We start from the raw sequence: 25693 nt of genomic DNA on the forward strand, positions 1-25693 counted from the left end.
AGCTGTGTTTGCATTACTCTTGCAAATAGACATTTTTGTTTGCTTGAAGTGACTTTTTGCAGTAAATAGTGAATTCTAAACTTAAAAAACCAGCAAGGTAAAAGCAGCCAAAAATTCTGTTTAATAATAATAATAATGACTGGAAATGTTATTTAATCACTGATTTCTTACTGATATGATTGTTAAATATTTGTCAAAAGGAGCTGTATGGCAGCTGTTTGTTTTCCAAATTTTTCTCTAAACTGAAAAATTTTAATTAAGAAAGAAATACAGTTCAGTTTTGCCCTTATATTCTTGCTGTAGTCCAAAGGCCCTATATTGAGCTCCAACATTTTCAACATATTTTTTTTTTGCTAAAATATGATTGACATGGCTCCACCTGTGTTTCGTAAGTATTGCTTGGTATTGGTTCTGGTTCCTCTGGTTTCAATATTACAGATTTTGGGCATAGCTGAATGATCTGTCAGCTCAAATGCTAAAAATGGCAAGTTTTGTTAAGTATTGTCAGGAATGAACACTAAACAAGCACTTGTTTCTCATTGCAGGATGTGAAGAGTCTGCTGATACAGGGAGAGATCAAGTTGGATGGCAGATTTTTTTTCATAGAGGAGTTCTGGGCTTAAATTAATTCTTATGTGAGCTAGGAGAAGAGTCCCATGATAGGAGAATACATTTGGGTTTTATCAGTCAACCAACAATCGTACATCAGTCTAAATAAAGTCAAGTCTGTATACAGTAATGATGGATGGGTTGTGAGAAAAATGGGGCATAACGTTACTCCACCATTTTGCAGTTACCGTTTCAGATCTGAACTCATTTATTTTATTCTCTGTATTTGATTTCAGAAGAAATAATGCAGGTGACAGACAGAAGGCACTACAAGTTATGCTTCAGGTCCTGCAGACGTGTGATCACCCTGCTCCAGATATGTTTTGCTTATGTGGGAGGATCTACAAGGATATGTTTCTTGATTCTGACTGTAAAGATACCAATAGTCGAGATCATGCCATTGAATGGTAACAGGAAAAAAAACCAACCCAAAAATATCTATTTAAAAACATTTTCAGACTTCTGGTTACAAAAAGCAGGGCTTTAAGAATTAGATCAGTTGTTCTACTTACCTCTTTTTTCAGGGTCCTGTTTGAGTAATTGGTTTACTGAGCACCAGATCTTTGGTTATGTGTTTCTTTGCTTCTCTTTATAGACTGTCATGAATATAAAATGATACACTTATTTACTGGGGTGGGGGCAGGGTGATGATTCATCCATGTCTTTGCAGAGAAAAAAACAACTAGTCTGCTTCAAAGCCAAAATTAAGTACAAGTGAGAACATGGGGCTTATGTTGGACCTCTGTGCAGGGATGATTTCCATGTTGGATCCTCATGAAATGCAATGACCTACTGTATATATAAAAAAATATTGATAAACTACATTATGAATTTTCTTAAGACAGTAAGGCGTGCATGTGCACACAGGCTCTCACTGACATACCGTTCACATAGGTGTGTTTATATAATCACATAGACTATTGCTGAGTACAATAATGTTAGCAATATAGGTTTGTACTGTAACTGAAATACTCTTGTCTCTTTCTCTGTTTTTCCCCCCAAATCACCTCAACATGGTTAAGTGCAACATGTATGGGTAGTAGTGAACATAGCCACGGGTGGATGTCTTCATCCTGCACCAGCTAGTGGCGTGCATTCAGCCTTTGTCAGCTGTGTCTCATTAACTTTAATGAACATGAAGCATTGAAACAAAGGACTTGGAGACATTTTGTAAAGCTTGCACTGGAGACTAATACTTTCATTGCTTCTCTCGTGCGAATATTATAATCAAATTAGGTTCTGTTGCATTTAAAAGTTTTGCAGTAACCAGTTTGTTTTATTTTCATAAAATTACACAAGTCGTCAGGACATAAAACTAAGCAGAAGTTTTTCATTCTCATCATAAGGCAAAACGCTACTTTCTTTCAAGTGCCCTTTGCAAAGACTGCCATTGGTACTGACTATCCGTATAGTCTTTACAGTAAATTAATAGCTTAAAACACCTACTGAAACTTTGCAGTATTTCAGTTCTTCTGTGCGGTGAGATGTGAGCTCTTGGCTCTTCTCTGCAGGTATCGCAAAGGATTTGAACTTCAGTCAACTCTGTATTCTGGAATTAACCTTGCAGTTTTGCTACTTGTTGCAGGACAACAGTTTGAAAGCTCAATGGAACTGAGAAAAATAGGTAAATATCCACACACAGTGCCACAGATGAGTTTTCTGCCTATCTCCCGATGAAGAAAACAAGATGCTTTTCTTGATGGGTTGCACAGACAGAAAGGGGTTTCAGGCTGTTTAGTGACGGGTCCTGGATGGCAGTCTAAAACACAGGCATCCTGAAGGACCATTTTTCTCCTTGTTGCCTTGGAGTAGTTTTCTAGTAACTTGGCCCATTTAAAGAGTCCCAGAGATGGGAGAGGAACAAGGACAGGCCAACTTCAGCACCATTCATAAACTGCCTTTACTGCACCACAGAGATTATTTGTTTCATAGCCAAAAGGGGTCAAAGACAGGACGATGTGAGAGTGTGACCCAGCTGTCCTCAGGGATGCTAGAGAAGGATCCACAAGGTTTGTGTTGTCTCTGAACTGGGAGATCCACAGGAAGTATTGCCTGGAAGGATCTACCAGGACAGTAACTGGTTGTCTACCTAGAGTCACATCTTCCATGTAGATGCACCACTATATACCTATAAAGAAATCATATGATAGAAACAGATTTACAGTTCTTCCTAGAAAGGTAATAGATGAAAAGTATATTTGGAATCACATCCTGTCTGAAACATATACTTGAACCTCAAAAGGGAAGAAGGCAGGAGTGGCTTTAAATCATACTCCAGGGTAGACTTGTGTAAGCCTCTAGCCATTGATCCCTTGCAGTAGGTGCAGATCTTGAGGATACAGTGATGCTTACACTGCTTACACTGAGAATCGGGAATCAAACAACCAAGACCGATAGCACAAGAGGTTTTTCAACACCGTGTTTGGTAGGAGGTCTGGCTGTCTGAACGGTATAGGGGATGTTATTTGCAGACCCAGCCTCTGTGCTGGGTAATGTTTTTTTTTCTCGGGAAAACTTGCTCCACTTTATCGCTAATGCTTAATCAAGTCCTATTAGTTTTCTTCTGATAGACTTAGCAGTAAAAAAAACTCATTAGTGTTTTACTGATAGGAAAATATGCTTTATTGAAATTTTACAGGTGTGCGATTAAACAGTTTATTGGGAAGAAAAGGAAGCCTAGAAAAAATGAACAATTACTGGGATGTGGGACAGTTCTTCAGTGTGAGCATGCTGGCTAATGATGCTGGTAAAGCAGTACAAGCAGCAGAGAAACTTTTTAAGCTGAAACCTCCAATGTGGTAAGTGATAGAAGGCTGTAACTCAAGTACCCAACTGTAAGGAAATACACAAATTGTAAAAAAATCTTGTAGTCACTTGAATAACTTGACTGGATTTTTCCATCTTAGATTGTTTGTAACTGACTTTATACTCTGTTCTTTTATTTTGGGAAGAAAGGGTGTGTGTGTAAAAAATTGTTACCCATCGTTAGTTTTATATCCCATTGAAACACATTTTAAAAGAAAGAAATTGGAAATCAGTGGTGATTCGTTGTGAAAGAGTTGTGTAAAGATTGTGAAAACTCTTTTCAGGGTTTGGGTAGCTGCTGCTTCCCTCCTCCATCTTCTAGCTCATAATGTCCTGTCTAATCACCATGTAACAACTCATGTAACTACCTTTTTGCAAAAAGATACTGTTCACGAACATCCATGTGATCTTATGACTTAAAGTTTTGACTGAACTTGCTATTCTTTCCAGAAAAGTGTAAAGATCAACACAATTGTTTCCATTATGGTAGCTTTTAAAGTACATTTAATTTTGCAGTAAATTTTTTGGATGTATAAGTCAGTTAAGTTAGAATCTGGTCAAATTTTCTTTTCTCTATGTTAACTCACCGATTCAATACATTCTAGGTACTTGAAATCATTAGTTCAGAATCTGATGCTAATTCAGCGTTTCAAGAAACTCACCGTAGAACATTCTCCTAGACAAGAAAGATTGACTTTCTGGCTAGATATAATTTTTGAGGCAACAAAAGAAACAACTAATGGACTGAGATTTCCAGTAAGATACTATGACCAAACAAATGTTACATGTCTTCTGTTTCTGGATAGGATATAACAAGCGTTGGAAGACTCTAAACACAATATTTACATACTTAACTGCCTGTTATTTCATTGCATGAACTCAAACCCTGTATTCTGCTAATCTTTACTCCATAAAAAAAACCCCAAAACATTTAACCCACTACCCTAAAAGCATCCTAATAAATACTTTTAAGTCTCCTACAACAAATTGTGATAATACTGTTTTGTTGTACATAGGAACACAGCCTCTTCCTGCCTTGTCTTGCCCTTCTCTCTTCACCTGGAAATTTTTTAGGCCTTACTTTGAGATTAGCCATTGTCTATATCAGAGCATGTGAAGATACTGTCATGTATTAGCTGCTGGTTTATTAAGGAAAAATACTCTCTTTTCAGGTTTTGGTGATAGAACCAACTAAAGTCTACCAGCCTGCATATGTTTCAATCAACAATGAAGCAGATGAGAGATCTCTTTCTTTGTGGCATGCCTGTCCCACTGAAATGGTAAAACTACCAGCAGATATGTTTCATGTGTCCTGATTCGTTGTACTTAAAGTCACTTTTTTTGCGTGTAGGTTTTGGAGCACTTTACAATAATTCAAATATTGTTACAATTCTGTGAAGCACAAGCCTCAATATCTTTTTTGTGCACATGTGGGAGTTGACTTTTTACAGAGAAAGTAAAAGGAGGGACTACAATTAGAACTCAAGTGACCTCTAGTTAAGATTTCAATTATCTTGACCATGTGTCTTAGAAGCGCTTGGGTTCTTTGGTCTGCTCATTATATTTCTCATTAAAGTCGCATAATTTTTATTAAAATGCAGCTCAAAGCTAGATAAAAAGCAAAGATAAAGCCTAGCATTGTGTTTAATTTTTTAGAAATTTTAAAATCTTACAATTATAAGATTAGAAGCAAGAAAAAATGGCAGCCTGTGACAAATAAGCATCAAGAGATAAAAAATTCGTTGTCTTGGATTACTGGATAATCCAAGGAGATTAGGAAAGGAGTAGGTCCAGTTATGGACAGTGTAATCTCTTAAAAGTGAGAAATAATTTTAGTTTCACTTTGACTTGAAATCTGGAATGTATTTCAGCACCCCTTCTTAACATCAGAACAGAGTAGGTGGAGAATAGATTAAAATTTTAGAAAGGCAAAGCATGGAAAAGAAGCATGTTAGAGCCTTTACTTCCACTGTGCACCATTTATATTAATTTTTCCTCGGTGAATAAAACAACAGAGTATGGCCTTTCTTTACCTATACATCAATCTTATTTGAAATTTGGGGGTAAGAAAGAAAGAAGGGAAAAGAGACATGTTGGAAAAATTTTATTTTGCTCACCATGCTGTAACTTTGTTTCCAATAGTAAGTCAAGGTTGAGCTGTGGTTGATTGTAGCTCTTTGTTCTCTACAGAAACAGATTCATGAATGGAATTTTACAGCTTCTTCCATTAGGGGAATAAGGTTGGTATGTCAGAAAACACTTAAATGTTTTTTTTATTTGATTTATGTTTTATATTTCCCTTAAGTGGGAAATCTGGATTCTACCCTAAATCTCTGCTTTGCATTGCCTATTATAAAAGCTTGTTCAACCTGCCTCGAAATGTCAACACAGAAGAGTATGCCTTTCCATGCATGGGCAGTGCTGTGTGTTTCTCATAAGACTGCTCATCTGAGAGAGGTGTGTGGACATGTGTCTACTCTGGGAGACTTCCCTGTTTTCAATTGCGTACTTGCTTTTTATATATTTTTCTAAAATTTTCAGTGAAGTTACTGCCATCTCTGTATTTAAAAACAAGGAAGGCAGAAGAGCCCTTAGCTCTTCTTGCTTCCTTCTGTAAGTGAAAGAATGGTTTGTCTGTTTTTTCTTTAAGAGAAGGAAACTATGGTATCTATTTTTTGTTTGGAATTCAGAAATTCTTTTGATATGTCTAAAAACCTACCAGCTAAAACCTGGATTATTACAGGCATGGACGTAATTTGCGCTAAGGAAAGAATTCTTGAGCTGGAAAGAGGTTGCTAGTTACTCAAGGGCTAGCCTCTAAATAGTTAAAGTAGTTCAATTTTCTGATGCCTAGATTAATGGAAATGCTAGTCACAAATAAATGGGTCCAAATATTAGTACAAAAGAAGATCAGAATATTGCACAGAAAGATCACGGTTGTTCTGAGAAGTGAAAGGATAGAAAAGAATCACATATGGTATATGCAAAATACATGACAACATCTAGAAGCTAGCTTATATATCTCCAGCTGGGCTACTTTGCTGCCAGGAAGGTCAGAGGCAGAGCACCAGGAGAGAAATCAAAATTAAACCTATCTGTTCAGCCTGGCAGTGTGTCTATGGCATTCTTGCTCTCTGTCTGCTTATGCAGACTGTAGCTAAGAACCAGAGGAGCCATAAGAACAGGGAACATGAGGTGGGCTTTTGCCTTCTCTGCAAGTTTGTGAGTCACTACGCTGGTGGATGTGGCCTTTTCTAGAGATGTAGAGATGTTGGCTTGAGCTATTTGTGTAAGTGTATAAGCTTAAGGGCTTGAAAAACTCTGATTCAAGTACAAGCATAAATTCAGATATGTAATGAATTCTATAGTTCTCAAAGCAGAGGGCTTCTGGGCTGTGATTTTGACCCTAAGCACCTAAGTTTTAGGTCCCGAGTTTGTCTTTTATGAACTTATCTATAGATAACTATAATCTACTTAAGCAAATAAGCTCAGTGAAAAACTATTTCTCTGAATAAGGTGAGTGGTGATTGCTATGAAAGCCTACAATTGTGGATTTGGACATAGATTCTACCATAACTTCAGTATTCTCTTCTTAAAAAAGCAGGTTTTGGTTTAATTGAATTCAATGTGATATTTTATTCTACTGCTCCAATGCAATGTAAGTGGATGTGCAGTTGTCATTACTGAAGTCTGTGGAGCTGACTGAGCATAACTCAGCGTAATGTTTGTGAAACGTTATTAATTACTTTCAGTCAACACGTTCCACAGAAATTAATCTTTGAGAAAGATAACTTAATGAAATGGAAGCAAGCAATTAATTTGCTTTGATTCTTAATCACTGCTGGGGATTACAAAGCTCAAAGAGGCAGTCTTTTTAAACTTAATGGAATTAGATGTTTGCTTTGTATGTGGCAACTTACACAATTGCTATGCCGTTGAAATTGCTTTAGTTTAAAAAAAATAAATTAGTGGTCTCAGTTAACTTATACTCTATCAAAACCCTTAAACTGTATTTATGCTAACCAGTTCATTTTATATATCATATACATTACACTATTTATAGTATGGTATTGTTACTCAGATACTATCTTGTCTATCCTGTATTTGCCCTTGAAAGAATCATCTTGCTTTGTCTCTTAGTTCTCATATCAGCTATACCAGAATGAAGCTACGAAATGGCATAGTGTATTTTCACATAGCTCTGAAAAAAAATCTTCTGGAAAAATTCTAATTTTTTGGAACATCTGTTCATGTAGCCCTTAATGATGCTACAGCAAGTTGGTCTTGTAACATTCTGCAACTTTACTGTAGTCTACTGTCATGTATTTTAACTAATTGGCTCAACAGAGGCTAAGCAAAATCTGTGTTTGACTAAATAGATCAGGTAAGAATCTAATCGATTTTATTATTTTAATGGACAAAAATTATGAGAATACCTTAATGAACATAACAACTTGGCATTTATGTAGAATAACAGTGAAGTGCAATTGTTTGGAATAAGATATTAATTCCTAAATTCACTTTCATATTGATACTATGTCTTATGGCCTCTTCACTTTTCAGTTCAGTGCATTTAGATGGGATATATATGACACTGGCAAGACACAATGTGTAATAAATGATCACTTCATCAGAATTGTTGCAATTATTGCTGCAGTTTGGAATAAATATTGGTTATGCCAACACTTGTTTATCTGTCTTAAGACCATAAAAACTATATACTGTGAAGGATCTGCTACACTGTAGGTGTTTTGCAGTTCAGTTTTACTGTAGGAGTGATGGAATTATAAAAACCACAAATAGTTGTCAAGCTTAAAAGAAAGGCTTTCCTGATAGCTAGGTTAGTGTCAAAGCAATTCGCTTTCCATTGAGGTATCATCAAATACCAAGAAAACTCATGGAACTGCGTAAAAATGGAAAGGGAGGCAAACAACAAACAAACCTCAAAATACTTCAGATAAATCAGTATTTTAACAAAGTAGCCTAATAATTTATCAAATTGGAGATAGATAATAGAATATATAAATAAACTCAAAGCTTCTAGTTGTAAGGAAAATGCATATAATTGTGTTCTGTCTCTCTGAGGTAGTTAACTGATAAAGATGTTTGCCAAGTGCTCATAATAAAAAAAAAAATGAACTCCTCCTTGTTCTATTTCTTCTAATAGTTACATCCAAAATAATATTTTCTTAATGTGAATTTTACAGCATTTCCAAGTTTGATGAACGATGTTGTTTTCTTTATGTCCATCACAACTCTGATGACTTTCAAATCTACTTTTCTACAGAAAGCCAATGTAGTAGGTGAGTTCAGTTTGTGTGGGTATTGCATGTGAGATCTATGTCATAAATAAAAATGATTTAGTAAGGGTTGAAAGCTGACATTTTTGCTTGAGAAATTATTTATTTCTTCACTTCTTTTTCTTGATGAGGTAGCAAAGAGCTAAACTCACTGATATTTAAGGTGATGAGAGCACTATCCCGTTACACTTGTTGGCTGGTTCTGATCGGTTTCCCTGCAGGTGATTAGGTCTGAGAAAAGGCTTAAGTAGCTTATTCTAATTTATAACTATTACCTTCTTTTTCTGTGTCTTGGCCATGTCATGTAAGGTACAATGTTGGATATGGTTCCCTTATGTATCTGTTCGGTTTGATTTAAGTAAGAGCAACAGAATTTAATAGAAATTTCTAGCTTATATTGTGTCACAGATACCTGTTACTGTTTGCACCTGTATTCAAACATTTCCTGATGATAAGTTGTCTCTGAACAGTAAGTATGCTACCTGAATTTCAGACCTAAATCTTTACAAACCAAATTCTTCCTAGATTTTTGGCATATAAACCTTCTGAATGAAGTAGGAGTGATTTGTTAATGCACTTAATATTTGGGGTTCGATGGTACATTTATTTTTCTTGCAATAATTATTATTTATGTATTGCATGGAATAAACTCAGGTTAAAGAAAATTGTTAGCTCTGCAGCATGCATTACATAAAAGATAGGAAACACTAAAAGTAATGTTACCTGCTCAGCCTTGATTTGGCATTGCAATTTGTGGGTTATGAAACATAGTCATATTTTTATGCATTACTCAGTGTACTACAGGAGTCTGTTCCAGAGAGGCGTGTCTATTAGTGAAAGAAATATGAATATTTTATAATAATTGTTAACTACTTGTTGTAGAATTTGGGAAAAAGTGAGTGGCTCAGGCAGGGAACTACAGGAAAAGATGGTCTTGTGCTTAAGAATCTTCATCCCAGAGAACTAGATGAAACTAGTTAAAGCTGTTCTTCAAAACATGTTATTACTTTTATATTCTTAGCTTTCTGGATGCCTGTCTAGAAACCACAAAATCTGGTTTTTAGAAATACTGAGTAATCATAGTTGCAATCAAAGTCCATAAGAACATTGAAATTAAACTGAAGGTAATAGAATTCTTATCACTACACAGATGGAGAACTACTCAATATGATGTTGCAAATTTAACACTACTGAATGGAACCACTGGAAATCAATACTTGATTTTTTAATGTCTCAGCTTATTCTATAATTACATTTGTAAAGACAAGACCATACTAAGTACTTCCCATCAGTGTACAGAAAAAATATTTGAGTAGGATCTACAAAGATTTTACTATGCAATTACAATAACAAGCAAATATTGGGTTCTGCTACAGCAAATAAAAGAATTGTATAAATGAGTAGGCTTTTCAGTGTGTGTTTGATGTTCTTCCTCATTTAAAATAGGATAAATATGGAGAAAATTAATGAAAGAAACCTATGAACATGCTAGTCAGGTTATTAGCTTGAAAGCAAAGCCTACCTTGCAAAGAATCTGTTTAATCTCCTTCCAAAAGGATATTTTTTCTTTGATCCTGTGTTATTTATTGTTTTTATAGATTCTGTGGGTTGGTGAAAGAAATTTTGTCTGATGCAGTTGGTAGTACTTTGGAACTAGAAGGAGAAATAGATGGAGACACATTGGAGGTATGTCAAGGATAAAAGATCCAAAATCTCTGAAACTTGTCCTCAGTCTTCCCTGCACTTCCATATCAGTATACTAGAAAGACAGGAAACTCCTTAACTGTACATGAAATTTCAACTCTTACAAAACTGTTTGTACGCAAGACTTGTATCCACTAGAAAAAATGCATTTTTGATTAAGTGAGCCTCTTATTATTGTAAACTGTATAAATCCCTAATGAAGGTTGTTACTGTTCTTATATTTCTGTTGCAAACAATCTGTTGATGAAACTCATCTGATATCAGCTGGATTAAGTGGATAGAAAAGGTAAGATATTAAACACATTCTAGGAAAAAGCCATTTAGCAAAGGTACTTCAGTTTTTGTAGCTGGTACCTGATATTATTATTACTCCAGATTATTTCATTTGACAGGCTTTTTCTGTCACAGAGATTTGTGGATATTCAGAACAGATTAATCAATTATGCTTTTTATTTATCACTGAAATACCCATTTTAGGAACCTGTAGCTGTAGGCTTTCTTTATAGTCAGTACAGAGGGGAGAAAAAAGAAAACTTGGAAAGAGTTATTCATATTTTATGTAGGCTCAGGTCAGGGTAGGCGAATCCATGTCTTCATAAATGGACGCATAGCAAATATCCAGATTTGTAGTACTAAGTACATATCCTGTGTTTCTGTTTATTTGTTTTGAAATGTGAAAAGCCATAACTTTTATTTGTGGTCAAGCAAATTCAGTCAATCTGTTTAATAAGTGTAAAAACCCTGCTACCGTTTGTTTGAGCTGGCTATCTTTCTGATTATGTGTCATTCCAGCAATTCTCTTAGGCTTACATTTCAGAGCAGCTCTTTATCATAATGAACCTTTTGTAGTACCTGAGGCTTCAGAAGAGGATTAAGAAAGCAGACCATCTATTTTACTGTTGAATGTTATTGCATATATCGAGGAAGATGAGTTTTTGCACTGAAGCTTGTGCATAGCGTCCACAGAATTCTCTCCTCAAGTGAAAAGAATGAGATATGCAGCTATTAAGCCCAGCTTAACACATACATCTGTGGTGTCAACATAGCATCAGGGCTCTGCCTTGGCAAAGATAGGGTATTATCTATAGCTGCAGATTCTATATTACATACTATGTACATAGCTAATAGCAAGACAATCTCCAAACCCCACAATCTGTTCAACTATTAATCTTTCAGAGGAAGTGCACTTGCTGTAGCTTGAGCCTTTTAGAAACTGAACTGGGAAGATCACTTGGGAATGCACAGCAGGAAACAATCCTGCATGAATCAGTGACTTATGGAGAAATGACTACAGAAATTAATTTTAAATCTAAGTTATATCATTCTATATATCTTGAAGTTTTCACAATTATCACCTTGTACTTACTGTCTTAGGTTAGTACATTGAAACAGAAATCAAGGTGCAGAAGGGGAGGATTAATTTCTTTAGGTTATAAATGAGCCAAGATGCTTAACATCTCCCTGCAGCCTGAGACCTTGCATTTAAGAAGAGACAACATGGACAGTGAAGCTTTGTATGGTCTTGATAGGCTTAACAAGCACAGAGAAAGCAGAAGTTCTTACCAGTAATTAAACACCTGTTTATATATAGGGAAGAGGAAGAAATAGCCTTGAGCACAGGCTGAGGGAAGAAAATCTGATTTCAGTCAGAATTCTTACAAGAATGTTGTCCCAGGGTGTTGTGTATTTTGGATTGTGGTATTATTTGAAGGCAATTACAGTTTGGTTCTACAGCTAACAAGGATTTGAAAGGAGAGTGAGTGTGGCCATCCTTTCTACCTTAGGGTATTCCCTTCTGGATTTTAATATTTAATGAGTCCCTATCACTTTAAGACTACCTGCTGTACCCCAGATAGGATATGCTCAATCAGAATCTGCCCTACCACGTTCATGGAGAAGGTCAGCTATGAACACTTGTTTATTCATACCTAACGGTTGAATTGCACATCCAGTGGATCACGTAGCCAGACTTTTGGCAACCAGCAGTAATTTATTCAATCTTTGTAGCTGTTGGAAAGAGAGGAGGCAAATGTTAAGTGGCATCAAGTATATACAAGAGTATTAAACTGTCTACTAACTAGCACTGAACTATAAATCTCAACAATTTTCATGTATCCTGGGATCCAGACTAGAGAACATAGGTTTCTGCACACTAAATATAGAGTTGGCTTAGGGCCAGTCTGTTGCGGATAGGGTTGCTGTCAATCTTAAATTCTGCAATGTGACTGCTGTCTTTTTTCTGCACAGCTTTATCTATGTGATAGCTGTGAAAGCTGGATATGCTCCTACCAAAGAACCTGAAAAGTTTTACATACGGCGTTTTGGGTCAGTTATGCCTATCATATAACAAGATTATGTTATGAGCTATGAAGTGCTGAAACATGGAAAACGAAACTGTACTAAAGCTGTGCTAACGCAAGTTTAGTTCCACTGAGCAGAATACGCGAATATGCTGTTAGGATAAACGACAGACGTTTTTTCTTTAGCACACTCCATACAGCGGCATGAAACTTGCCATCTTTGCTGAGGTGAAGCGGGGGGGCAAGTCAGTGACACATAGACATTGCAATGCCAGAGCTGTCATACGAGCTGGGAGGACACTTCAGAGAAATAGATTTGAGGCTGCATTCTATATGAGAGAGTCTTACTATTGAGTGAAGCAGAAAAAGTGGTCATGACAAAAATGTCAATAGTTATGGTCGTTGTAAAAAGATTTGTTGGCTGGTTGGTTTTTTTCTTTTCATAGAGAGTTCATATGAAGCCACAGAGAATACCTTGCAGTTTTCCCATATGGGACATCCTCTGGGATTTGGAAACATACTGTGGGGGAGGCCTGTGTATTCCTGATTAACATCTGAGGCTATGAAACTGTCCAATTCCTTTCTTAACTCTTTGCAAAAGTGTTTTTTCAATATCCTTTATCAGTTCCCTGATTTGAATCAGAGGTGTGCTGCTAAACTTCCATAAAAAATTGTTTTATTTAGTGTCTGGGATGTACTTTTATGCAGCATCATTCATCAACAGGATTTTTCACTGACCTCTGTAGTAGGAGAGCTATGTGATAAGATCACTATATGGGACAAGACCATGATTTGGCGTAAATTAGTGAAGCTTTATTGAAGTCGGTGAACCAGCAGTGACTTATTCACCTGGCAACAGCAGCAGTGGAAACCCACTACTTCATATATTTAATCATCCTTGGAGAAGATGAGCTTTTTTTTTTTTTTTTTTGCCTTTTGGAAAAGCTCATAAGGGAAATATGTCAGAATTTAATTTTGCTGTGACTAAGCTCAAATGAGAGTTTAGGGTCTTAAAACAGTGTCCACCCACTATAATATCACTTTTATCTATTGATTAAACCATTGGTTTCAAAATTATAGGTTATGTTCCATACATCTATGTATTCTGAAGACTCTGTCAGCAGTTCTTAGACATGATACCTGAATGTGTTCTTTTGACAGCACTGTTCCATTGATTTTGTTTTAATGCTGTGTTCCTTGTTTGGTGAATGCATTTTGAAGTTGGTTGGGGAAGATTGTTTTGTAAAGCAAGTAACATGGAAATTTTACAAGTTGTATAACGCGCCAGGCTGGTGGGTAACCTGTACTACAGCTGTGCTGCGGCAGCTACTCTGTGCTGTACTAACTCAGTATAGTACATAACTTGTTAAAGCTCTCTGTAATGTCAAATGTTAGCGATAACAATTTCTGTGCTGCTTTGTTTATCTTTTCTGCTTGCAGTATGAATATGATTATGATGAGAATGGTGACAGGGTAGTTCTGGGGAAAGGTACTTATGGAATAGTTTATGCTGGAAGAGACCTTAGCAATCAGGTCCGAATAGCCATCAAAGAAATACCCGAGAGAGACAGCAGGTAAGACCTCGTTTATTGTTGCATATATACTGCTAATGAAACTGCAGATGTCTGCTGACAACTTTGCTCTTCTTTGCATGTATTTCTATGTGGTTAGTTTGTAAAATCCCAGTATACTAAAATTCAATTTTATTCCCCTCATAGTATTCAACAGTACCCTTTTGAGAATAAGGACTTAATTATTTTTTGGAAAAAGTATGATATATAAAAAATTAGTAGTCTTTTATAACCTATATGTATATCCTATATGATATAATCTGCATATATATCTATATGATAACAGTTCGATAGTCTGTACGTATCTCATAAATTCTAGAATAAGACATACAACTGCAACCCAAACCCCCAAGTATCTCATTTGTATTCTTTTTGGGGAGGGGGAAAACCATAAAAGGAGTTTTGGAGGCAAAGACAGTACTATGTAATGGTACAGAGGAAAGGCATGTTTAAATTCTTTGAGGGCATGCTGCTTCTTCAAGATTCTTCTGAGATCTACCCCTGTACTTTTTCTGAATAGGCAGCCAGTCACACTGCATTTTGAAGGTCATTTGCATCGAGAATAAGATCAGTATCCCTAAAATCCATTCTGTTTACAAACTAGCATTTAAGCATAGCCTAGGAATTTTTTCTATATGATGAGATATGCCTCGATTCTTTGTTGGTTGGTTGGTTGGTGGTTTTGTGTTTTGGTTTGTTTTTTTTTTTAAATAGGTATTCTCAACCTCTTCATGAAGAGATAGCACTGCATAAATATTTAAAGCATCGGAATATTGTCCAGTATCTTGGATCTCTTTCAGAAGATGGATACATTAAGATTTTTATGGAGCAGGTGCCAGGAGGTTAGTATCATTCTGAACTTAGTCTTTCAAAGGAAGCAAGAGCAGTTAGGACTCTAAACTTAGTGAAAGCCAATAGATGTGCACTTAATATGTTTGTGCACTGTATATGGTTTTTCTGTTGAGATGTTAACTACAGGTGGCATTCTTCTCATATAAAGAATAGATTTGAAATGTACGTGTCCCAGTACTCTCTCCCCATTCTGTAATAATTATAAACCTAGAGAAAAGTCATTAAAAGTATTTGGTGTCAAATACTCCTGTGGTATAAAATAATGAAGTTAGAGCTGTATAGTCCATTTAGCCTGAGAATCTGAATGATGACTGGAGCTTTTAAGTTCCTGTTGAGCAGTAACACTGACTGAGCAATTAAGTATATACAAAGCACTGCTATTTCCTAGGTAGATTAGAGGTAAATTTATATGCTTCCCTTGCTCATAATTTCCAGTTCTGCTCCTCCAGTCTTCTCTACATTTTAAGATGTTAAGTGTCTCTATATCCTCTTTAGGCTAAGTTTCAAGTTCCCTTTTGCTATTTGCTCCTCAGTGTCAAGGATGTGTCAGAACGAGTATTAAATTCTTGTAGGAATATAATTTGCAAAATAAAACAGAAATAAAAAAAGCAGGAAAAAATGTTAATGTTTTCTGGGGAAGGTCCAGGCACAAACATTCAATGTGTAATTAAATACATCTGGAGCATTGAACATAGAGAAGTTGTTTAACTTTTTACTCCCTGTGACCTCTTCACCTGGAAGCTGAGACACTTTAACATATGTGATGCATGCAGATGTGATGAATTTATCACTGCCACTTGTTTTCCTGTACTTGTTAAAAGTGTCAGCTAGTGTTGTTTACATACCTTTTATTTCCTGTTCATATATGCACAGTACAGTGTGCTGTGATTAGTTGCTAATGTCAAGATATTATTGAACCAACTCAGATATTTTAAACTCTGCCGCTAGTCTTAAAAAGGAACCAGCTGTTCAGATTATGCAGGATTCTTTGAGGAAACTTCACTCTAGAAAGCTCTTCTTGTGGACTGAATATCCCTTTAGCTGAATTTGTCTGACATTAAGTAGACCCGCTACACTTAGTTTATTATGAGCAGAAAAAGCAAAATTCTTTATTTTGCCTCATGTTTAAAATATTTGTGTTATTTAGAAAAAGATTAGTTTTATTACAAGTAGGGGAAGTGTGGATGACCTATCTCCTACTCTGGACATTCATTACTTGGTTTCTTTCAGGAGCTTTCTTCTCTCTGTCTCTGAATATTTCCAGAAGTTAATCCCATATTTGCAAGGGAAAGACTCTTTCCTTTTTAATTCATCCTTCCCAATCTCAAGTAAATCAGCTTCCCTTTGCTTATGCGAGTGGTTGTTGAAGTATAGTGTATAACATCATGCAGTGTTATCTTTAGTCTTTATTTCATAAAGGGCTTAATGGTTGCTAGTCCTAGTCTCAGCAGCTGTTAGACTGAAGTGAGGGAGATGCCTCCAGCCCTGTTGTAACTTTCAGTCCTGTCATGGAGGTGGAAGCTAAGCTGGCAAGAAAGAATTAACCAGTCAAGAGCAGCAAAAAAATATTGAGGCATCTGGGAAGAATTGTGCTTAATTATAGGTACTGCATTTCTCTTATGTTAGTATATTGAGCAAAGTCTTAATCCGGACTGTTTCATGTTGATTTGGGGATTTTACTATCTTGGTACGCTTTCTTCTTAACTCTTGTAGGCAGCCTCTCAGCTCTCCTAAGATCTAAGTGGGGCCCAATGAAAGAACCTACAATTAAATTTTACACCAAGCAGATTCTGGAAGGCCTTAAGTATCTCCATGAGAACCAGATTGTACACAGAGATATAAAGGTAAATTTTCCTTTAGTGTATCTTGTGTGATTTGTTTTTTGTCTTATTTGCTTAAGTTAGTTTCACTCTAGCCTGAAGTAGAATTTTCAATAGAATTTCATGGAAGCTTAAAACAAAAGGGAAGAATAAAACAAACCCTTCTCCCTGGTGCTCCTGGAAAATTCCTTTGTAGAAATGTATATTACAAAGATAACTGCAAACTTCAAGGAATATTGAGATTAGAATTTGGAATCTGTACTCATCACTCCCCTCCCTGCTCCCTCTCTCATCCCAACCACAGGGCGATAATGTTTTGGTGAACACCTATAGTGGCGTGGTAAAGATATCTGATTTTGGTACTTCCAAACGGCTAGCAGGAATCAATCCATGCACCGAAACATTTACAGGTAAGACTACTTTAGCAGAGTTTATAAGGTTTTTGATGACAGATTTAGAGTTAAAACCAAGAGGCTCTTTGGATTTGTGATGAAAACATGATTAGATCTCTCTTTTCAGGGAAGAGTGAGTGGGAGTGTGATCACGATAAACACAGGCTTGCTATCTTTCTTGGGTTTTTTTAAATGTAATTTTCTTCCATTTTACTTTTTTAAAAAAATAACTTTTTAAGTGTGATAGGGTAATACTTTTGATTTAAAATGTTTTTCATTAAGTAGCAATTGATTTGTTGCAATTACATTTGGAAACACTTGAATACAACAACTTTTTCATTTAATAATCTTGATGTTAGATTATTAGAAAGTTAGTTAGAAAATCAGGCATGCAGACTTTCTTCAAGTATGTCTAAAAGTGCAGAAACCCAAACACAAACTTATAAATACTTTCAGTTTTGAGGCATTAATTATAAAACCCAATGAACTGGCTAAGTCGGGTGTTAGCAGCAGTGAAAAGAACAGTTTACATGAAAATATGAGGCTGGTATGTTACAGAAAAGCTTTCATGTACAACAGAGTAATAAAAACTTGCAATATTCAGGAAAAACAAGATTTGCTGAGTAACAGCTGAAACTCCACGTTGAGAAATTAATATGTTGTCACATAAATACTCAGTTCATTTATCAGTGGAGATATAGGTAGCATGATACTTTCACTTGTTATATGGCCATATGCATAGGCTGGTATCACAAATTGGAAGCCTCATACTGGCCTGTAGTTTAAGTAAATGGTACACAGACACAGCCGTCAGTTCTGTGTGGAAGACAGAAGACAACCTCCGTTTAAGTGATAATCAAGGCTTCCCATTACCTGTCTGATAGTGACTCTGCAGTTCCTCCAGCTTTCTTACGAAGGAAGCCATGAAAATAAAATTCTTAAGGTTCTGAAATAATGTTTCTAGGCTTTTTTTACTCATTATTAGCAAAGCTTGTGAATGGGAAACTGGGCCTGTGTTACATGATCTGAACACAGCATGTGATGTCTGCATCAATATCTCATGAGATCAACATCGTATTAGCTGCAGGCATTTGAAACAAATTATTTCCTGCAAAGCTGTTAAGGTTTTAGTTAGAGTCAAATCAAGTTAAGTTCGGAGTCCTTTAAAGAGAAGAAAAAAATGTGTTATTTTCCAGTTTGGAATCAGAAATACAGCGTTTGAATGTTTTGTTACAAATGAAGAGCTACAAGAAGCAATCTCTTCAGTTTATAGATGCTACAACAGAAAGATATATAAACGAGAGTATGTCTGAACAGAGCTGGTTAAATGCTGGCTACTGAAGCATTCATTTAAGGAGTTTCATCATTTTTTCCAAACAAGTTATTCCACAAATAATTTTCTCATAAATCATCTTGCTTATGAAAATGGGTGGAGAATTCTCAAATATGTACAGATCTCCTGTGGTATCTGGAAAAGAGCCTGCAATGTTTGTCTTTGCCATTTTTGTTAGACTGGTTCAATGCAGTCATACTCCATGGGAAGGAGGTGCACTTCCACATGGTGTGATGTATAGTTATACTGTGCTTCTCGTTTGTACAGGATTTTTTGAAATCTTTTAAGTATGTGAAGAGGTTCCATAAGATAAGGTCAAAGTCATGGAAGAAGACCCTTTTGTGGCTATGAAAAGTCATAGTCCAAAATTTAATTTTGGCCCAGGAAGCCACTATTATGGCTGATTACTGTTATGGTTGGAGCAGATGCTAGAGGAAAATCATTCTGTCTTTGCCTGTGTTTTACATACTCCTTTAGTGGCTTTTTAGCAACTGGTTGTTATCAGAGATGGTATATGGACAAACTGTATCTGAAGAAAAGTCACCATACTGTAATAAAAAGAGGAAAATCTTTCCTTGTGCCCTTCTTTGTTCTTTTTTTTTTTTTTTTTTTGCAGCCCTGTTTGTGCGTCAGAGATGCAATTTACCATGAGAATAAGTATTTTACCTAAGTGCTCATTTTGGTTTTAAAATCAATAAGCAGGTAGCTATAGTCCAGAGGGTCTTAAAAGGTCGCTTGCAATTTGTTTGGTTCCTTAACTGGGCACATAAACTCTGTGGGGTTTAGGCATTGTGTAATACAAGCACATGATTAGAAGAATGAGACTTCCAGTGGTTTAAACATTATACCCCTCCATTCAAGGGACACAGCCTGAGAACAAAGCTGTGGCTTGAACTTTTGTTCTACGGCAGTCACATTTAATGAACATAGTAAATATCCAATCTCTTTTATCTTCATCAGATGTCCTTTACTTAATGGTTCACAGCTTTACCACAGTGTAATTTTATTGCATTCTTCAGAACAAAAAATAATTTAATTTAAAGATGTCACAACAGACCTGATAGGTGTACTGTGTACAGGCAAACTTCAGAGACATTCAAATTCATCTGTTAAGAGCCAACTATAGGCTTAGGCAGGATCTTATTTTGCCAACATGTATAGCTTTAGAAGTTTCAATGGATTCTTTTTTTTTCTTTCTTTTTTTTTCCCCTAACCTTGGATGTCATAAATCCCAAGCACATCCAAAAGACTTTAAGACTTCCCAAACTGCAGTTTATGATGGGTTCCCTTATTTTTTTAATTATCATGTAATTGATTTACCTTGATTACAACCTTGATTGGTTTTGTGTAAAACTTGATTTTTTTTTTTGTTTTGAAACATTATCTTTATTATCTTCTATTTACAAAAATAGCTGCTTAATTATAAAACTAAATTTAATTATATTAAAAAAATATAACTTTTTAAAATTCCCTGTCACTAGTGTTCTCCTTATAAGGGGATAACATTCGAAAAAATATTCCTATGAACACTATCTGTCACTTTACAGGTTTTCATCATGTCTTACGTGCATAATCTTTACAATTTGCTATCTGCAAAAATCGTTTGATGTTCTGAGGAAGCATTTGAATTATGTGGTGAATATAGTTTCAGCAGTTTGAAGCCTCGTATTAGAAAGAGGAGGGGGGGAAGGTGGGGTATAGAAAAGATGTTAACACATAAGTTTCTGTCCAGTTTTCAGTCCTGAGATGGGAAATCAAATATTTGGGCTATACAGGTTGAATTTGACATGTTTTTGGCTTGCTTAGTGGTGTGCTAATTCTCTTTAATAAGAATAAAGACTGTAACACTTGACTGTTCTTTTTGTCCTGACTAGGAACCTTGCAGTACATGGCTCCAGAAATCATCGATAAAGGACCGCGAGGATACGGTGCACCCGCTGATATCTGGTCACTAGGTTGTACCATTATTGAAATGGCAACAGGCAAACCTCCATTTCATGAACTAGGAGAGCCTCAAGCAGCAATGTTTAAAGTAAGTACAGGGTTTTTTGCTATAGAGTTCATGAATTTTCAAAAACTAACTTATTTTTTTAATATTAATTTAACTGGTAGTAACCTTTTGTTATGTAGTTACACGAAGCCACAGTCTCAGCTGTGTTCTTAACTCTCACCGAATGATCCTTCTCTGCTCTAAGCCGTGTTGCTCTTGGGGGCAATAATTTATTTTTGTGCTGGAAACAGGTCATGACTCAGAGCAGCAATCTGAAAAGTGAGTGAAGACTTATGAAAACTAATATTCTCTACCCTCTTACTTCTGTCATCTCCTGCTTTTGGTTTATGATTTCCTTCCTGGCAACCAGTCTCTCCAATAACGATAACCAAGTTATTTATGCTCCTTTAAGTTTTTTTTTTATAAGCCTCTCTCCTGGAGTATCTGTTTGCCTTGTCTTTCAAAGGCCCACTCTCTGCAACATGGTTGGAAGCTATGGTGGAAGAGGGTCGGCTAACTTTCCAGGATTTCTGGTATGTACTGAAGGATTAAAATACTCTGTATTTTACATCCTAAATCCTTTGGATCAAAGCTACCTCCCGGTAAACTGTTTCCTCTAGTACTTTGTTTCTCTTAATGTGTCTGTTTTCAAATGTACAAATTAACACTTGAGAAGAGAATGCTTCAGACAGTTTTGATAATAAATGTATTTGAAAAAAGTTACTTGTTCTCACTCTAAAACTAGCAGTAGTATAAAAGTTTTGATGTGGTAATGTGATATACAGACTGAAAATTTTTGGAATACCACTGGCTTGCAGTAGACTTGTAGCAAAGTACTTACGTTTTCATTTAGGCTTCAGAGTCCTCATTCTTATAATGGGGAAAATATCACATCCATAACCTAGCAAACTGCTTTAAATTATGAATATTGCTAATTCTTTTGTGTATGTTGTTGAAAGTCACTGTGTGAGCATTAATAGAATAATTAATGGAACCATGGTAGCAAAATTAGATCTTTATCAATAAGTATAATAAGCTGGGCTGCAATTCATCATGGCATATAATGCCATGCATCGTATTAGGCCTGTGAGTTTTCCCATGCACCATAGCTAAAAGGCAAAGAAAGGCATGGTTATGCATTTTCATGTTGTTATTTCTACGGTATAATGTCACCTTGGTGCTGTCAACTTCTGACACTACTTCAAACGAAGCTGCCTGAGTGAATATGGCTTGGTTCACTGAAGCTTTCCTGAGGGAGCCATGGAAAAAGACTTTTTCCCACATGGCTGTATATGTCAGATGTGGTTCTGCTAGCAGATACCTTTTCATCTTACACATCTGGCACGTAGTTGAACTGTTCAGTGAGTTACATGTCTTGTTTTTCAGCACAGTTTATTGAACTGTCAGGAAGCGCTGGTTCAGTTCTGGGTGCTTGACGAGGTGTGCGCAGGCTCATGAGGTGAGCTCTGGCAGGATTGTGTGTGTCCCTGCGTCCTGCCCTTAAGCACTTCCAGTCCATAGAGCTGTGTTCTGAAGTTTCAGAACTGCCATTTTTTTAAAATGCATTTCTTGCCCTTCTGGATGTGGCAGAGGTTTTAGTGCTGTTATTGCAGACAGTGTTGATGTGCTACAGTCAGACAATTGGTTTTGTTTTCTGTTTCTTGGCTCTGCTCAGACCTACTTGGAACTGCCTCTTGCTGGGCACCATAAATTGCAAACCGTGATTTCTTTTTGCTGCATAATAAAAGTAACCAAGCTGGGAGCTAGGTTTGAAGCCAGGAATGACACAGGCCAACTGGGCAGGCATGTAAAAAGAACAGAAACCTGGAAAACTCAGGATATCAAACTTTTGAGGTCCCCACCTCCACACATGCACACTCTGTTGTACATAGGACACGTGAGGAGAGGGAAGGTCTGAGTCTGGCTGTGCAGTCACTGTAGAAATTGCAAATGACCAAAGAGTTGGACAAAGTAGAGGAAAGGTGCTATAAAGAACCAGGAACTGGAAATAATTCCTGACTGAGTGTATGTTGTGTGGTATTTCACCTATGGGCCTTGTATGTGCGCATCTGGTTTGGCGTGAAAGGAGTGCGAACAAATGACGTTGGATGGGTATAAGGTAAACAAACGTTGCCACAGAGTTTCCGGATGCTTGGGACAAAACTTATTCCCCTTGAGCTACAGAGATTCAGGTAAGATCAGAGACATGCATTCAAATTTCCTGGTCCTGTTTTGGACTGTCCTGGCTCTTTTTTACTGAGTAAGGGTGTATAACCTGGTAGCAGAGTGCTATCAGCTTGTGCCGCTGCCCCAGCTGGAGCTGGCTGTGTGAGCCTGTCACCAGACTGCAGAAGGAAGAGTGGGCTGACCATGGAGATGAGCATGTCAAGAGCAGTTTTCAGAGCACTGCAAGCAGGTGTCTGTCTTCTCTCTCTGCTCCAAAGCAAAAATCTTGCTGGTCTGATGTTTCAAAGTGGTGAAACTGTATACCCCATTTATAAAGCATTGTCCAATATGTGCATGCGGTTTTACAAATCAGATAAAGATGCTCCATCAGACAAGGTACATCTATAGATGTTGTATCCTGCCAACAGGACATAACATCTATTTATTTGTTTATTTATTCAGTTCATTTATTAAATAAATCAATTAAATTGTGGAGGTTAGCAAGTTGTGTATGTTTATGTTACACATAATGTCAGATATGTTACATGCAGGAAATACTGGGTTTTCAACGTGCTTAGAGTCATGGTTTGGAAGGCCTTAATACATTATTAGCATTTTATATTCTGCACTAATCATTCAACCAGAAGCAGACTGCTCAGCATTTTTGGCTTCAGCTTGCATAGAAGCTGAACCACTATTGTGAGTGCCTAATGGTGCCACAGTGTGTTAATGCAGCTGTATAATGAGATTATTGAAAAGCAGCTGGCACTTGTTTAACTGCTGGGCTATCGTCTCCCTTGGGGCCACTGTCTTTCTGCTTGTTCTCAAGAGCCTGTTTTATGTAAAGATGCTGAGACTACAAGCCATAATCTTGCCAGGTACATGCCATACAATGTACACGTGTTACACAATTTTCTCTTCAAAACATCTATGCCAGATTGGCATTAGAGAATAAGACGGCAGTGAAGGAGCTGGAAAAATCACTAAGGAGCAACCTGTAGAAGCTCATTTGTCATTACTTAAAGAGTGGGGGGTCTTGTCCAAAGATTTAACATCATGTGATTTTTTCCAGTTAAATAACGCTGAAAAGCTAGGGAGGGCATCTGGCCCGAGTGCCAGGGGTGGTGACAAGGTCTGGCAAGGTCACTGTGAGCATTAGTACAAGGAAATTTGGCAGCAGCAGGAGCAGAACAGGTGCAGGCCTCAGGCAATCAGTGCTAGAGGAGGAAGGACGTTATTCCTCTTTCTGGGCACAAATGTGCTGGAGGAGTCAGCAACTGAGAGACACAGTACTGGACAGGGGTGATGGGAAGCCTGTGCAATAGCTGGAGGGATTTGTGGCTGGTGGGAGAAGCAGCATTTAAGCACGTCGTGTGGATAATGTCCACATCCCAAGATTGCCTGAAGGCAGATGGTTGGATACATCCATACATTGACATTTTGTGTAATACCATATGGATATTCATACCATGTTTGCAATGAAGTAGAACAGGATTAGAACCTTGTTGTCACTTCACTGCTTTGTGTGGGTATCTGGATCACCCCTTTTTCCATGAGACCCAGAGCAGATGTGAGAGGTCATACTAAAAGCTTTGGCCCATGGTCTCCTTGCAGTTGTTTAGTAAAAATAATTCGTATTTGTGTTTTACTTGCAGGTTGGGATGTTTAAAATTCATCCTGAAATTCCAGAATCGGTGTCTGCTGAAACAAAGTCCTTTATTTTGCTGTGTTTTGAACCTGATCCTAGTAAACGTGTTACAGCATCTGATTTGCTCAGAGATTCTTTCCTGAAACAAGTAAACAAGGGCAAGAAAAGCAGAATTGCCTTCAGGCCTTCAGGTAAGGAATTACCAGCCAAATCCAAGTCAACATCATCATTAAGTGTTATATAAAAGACTGGAATCATTAAGCACTCTCTTTTACAAAGGACATTTCATGTGCCAGGAAAGCAGCAGGAACTCCACTGTTAACAGTGCATGTGATTTGTGATTAGACATATTTAAATCTAACAATTCCCACAAAATATGGTGGCTTGCTTATTTTGCATTTGCTTGCTAAAACCTCCCAACCCCATTTTTCCTCTCCCCAGAAATAAATGCCTTATTTATAGTAAATTAAACTTAGGAAAATGGCATTTGGTGAAGACTTTCCAAAGGAATTTTACATTTTAGATTCACAATTATATATACTTCCAAGATCTGAGTTTTGTAGAGTAGGTGCTTGTTAGGTGTCTGTTAGGTGTTCGGGTCTACATGGGTCAGCGTTTTCAAACTTGATACGGAACTTGGAAATTTGGCACGTAGTTGCTGAAGTAGCTGTTTAGTGGGTTTTTTACCCTGACTAGCATGTTCCTCCTGTCTGCTCCCCCCCCCAATATGTCAGCCACTTTCTCAGTGGTAAGATAATAAACTTTAATATAGACTTGCCAAATAAATTGTTAGTGTTTGAAGGAACTGTCCATCAAAAAGAGGCAAAAACATTGGCCTTGCTGCTGCTTTCCCCTGTCTGCACGCACACATGCACACACAAAGAGGAATTGCTTCCCTCTTTGAGCTTTTTTCCCCTCAGCAAGGAGCATTTGAAAGAACAGAATTCTAAGGGGAAAACTAGAAAGGGATTTATAACATCTAGCTGAATTGGTTTCAGCAATGAAATGGGCACCTCTTGTCCTGAGGGGCATTGAGAACTGCGATCCCTGCGGTTACATGGGGCAACGGGAAAGCTCACACTGCTCGGCCAGGGCGGTGGCAGCCAGGAGCTATTGGCAGGCTGTAGCCTTCTGCCCCACTGCAATAAAGTTTTCTTGTGGCCTTTTCAGCCCTTGCCTGAGGGCATTTTCTAGAAAAAACTG

General features: G+C 37.0%; 1 protein-coding gene across 1 annotated transcript in view; it reads left to right on the forward strand.

Annotated features, from left to right (window-relative positions):
• MAP3K15 (mitogen-activated protein kinase kinase kinase 15) overlaps window positions 1-25693 on the forward strand; it is an 87266-nt gene that overhangs the window by 52471 nt on the left and 9102 nt on the right. The window contains exons 7-20 of the mRNA XM_056328847.1: window positions 846-1016; window positions 2121-2233; window positions 3248-3407; window positions 4020-4170; window positions 4587-4694; window positions 5605-5654; window positions 8622-8717; window positions 10313-10400; window positions 14159-14292; window positions 15004-15131; window positions 16855-16985; window positions 17266-17371; window positions 20561-20718; window positions 24498-24681. Of these exons, the coding sequence (XP_056184822.1) occupies window positions 846-1016; window positions 2121-2233; window positions 3248-3407; window positions 4020-4170; window positions 4587-4694; window positions 5605-5654; window positions 8622-8717; window positions 10313-10400; window positions 14159-14292; window positions 15004-15131; window positions 16855-16985; window positions 17266-17371; window positions 20561-20718; window positions 24498-24681 (1778 nt within the window). The remainder of the gene's footprint in view (window positions 1-845; window positions 1017-2120; window positions 2234-3247; window positions 3408-4019; window positions 4171-4586; window positions 4695-5604; window positions 5655-8621; window positions 8718-10312; window positions 10401-14158; window positions 14293-15003; window positions 15132-16854; window positions 16986-17265; window positions 17372-20560; window positions 20719-24497; window positions 24682-25693) is intronic.

The sequence above is a fragment of the Falco biarmicus genome, chromosome 2 (genome assembly GCF_023638135.1).
Source record: "Falco biarmicus isolate bFalBia1 chromosome 2, bFalBia1.pri, whole genome shotgun sequence".
In the NCBI taxonomy this organism is placed as follows: Eukaryota; Metazoa; Chordata; class Aves; order Falconiformes; family Falconidae; genus Falco; species Falco biarmicus.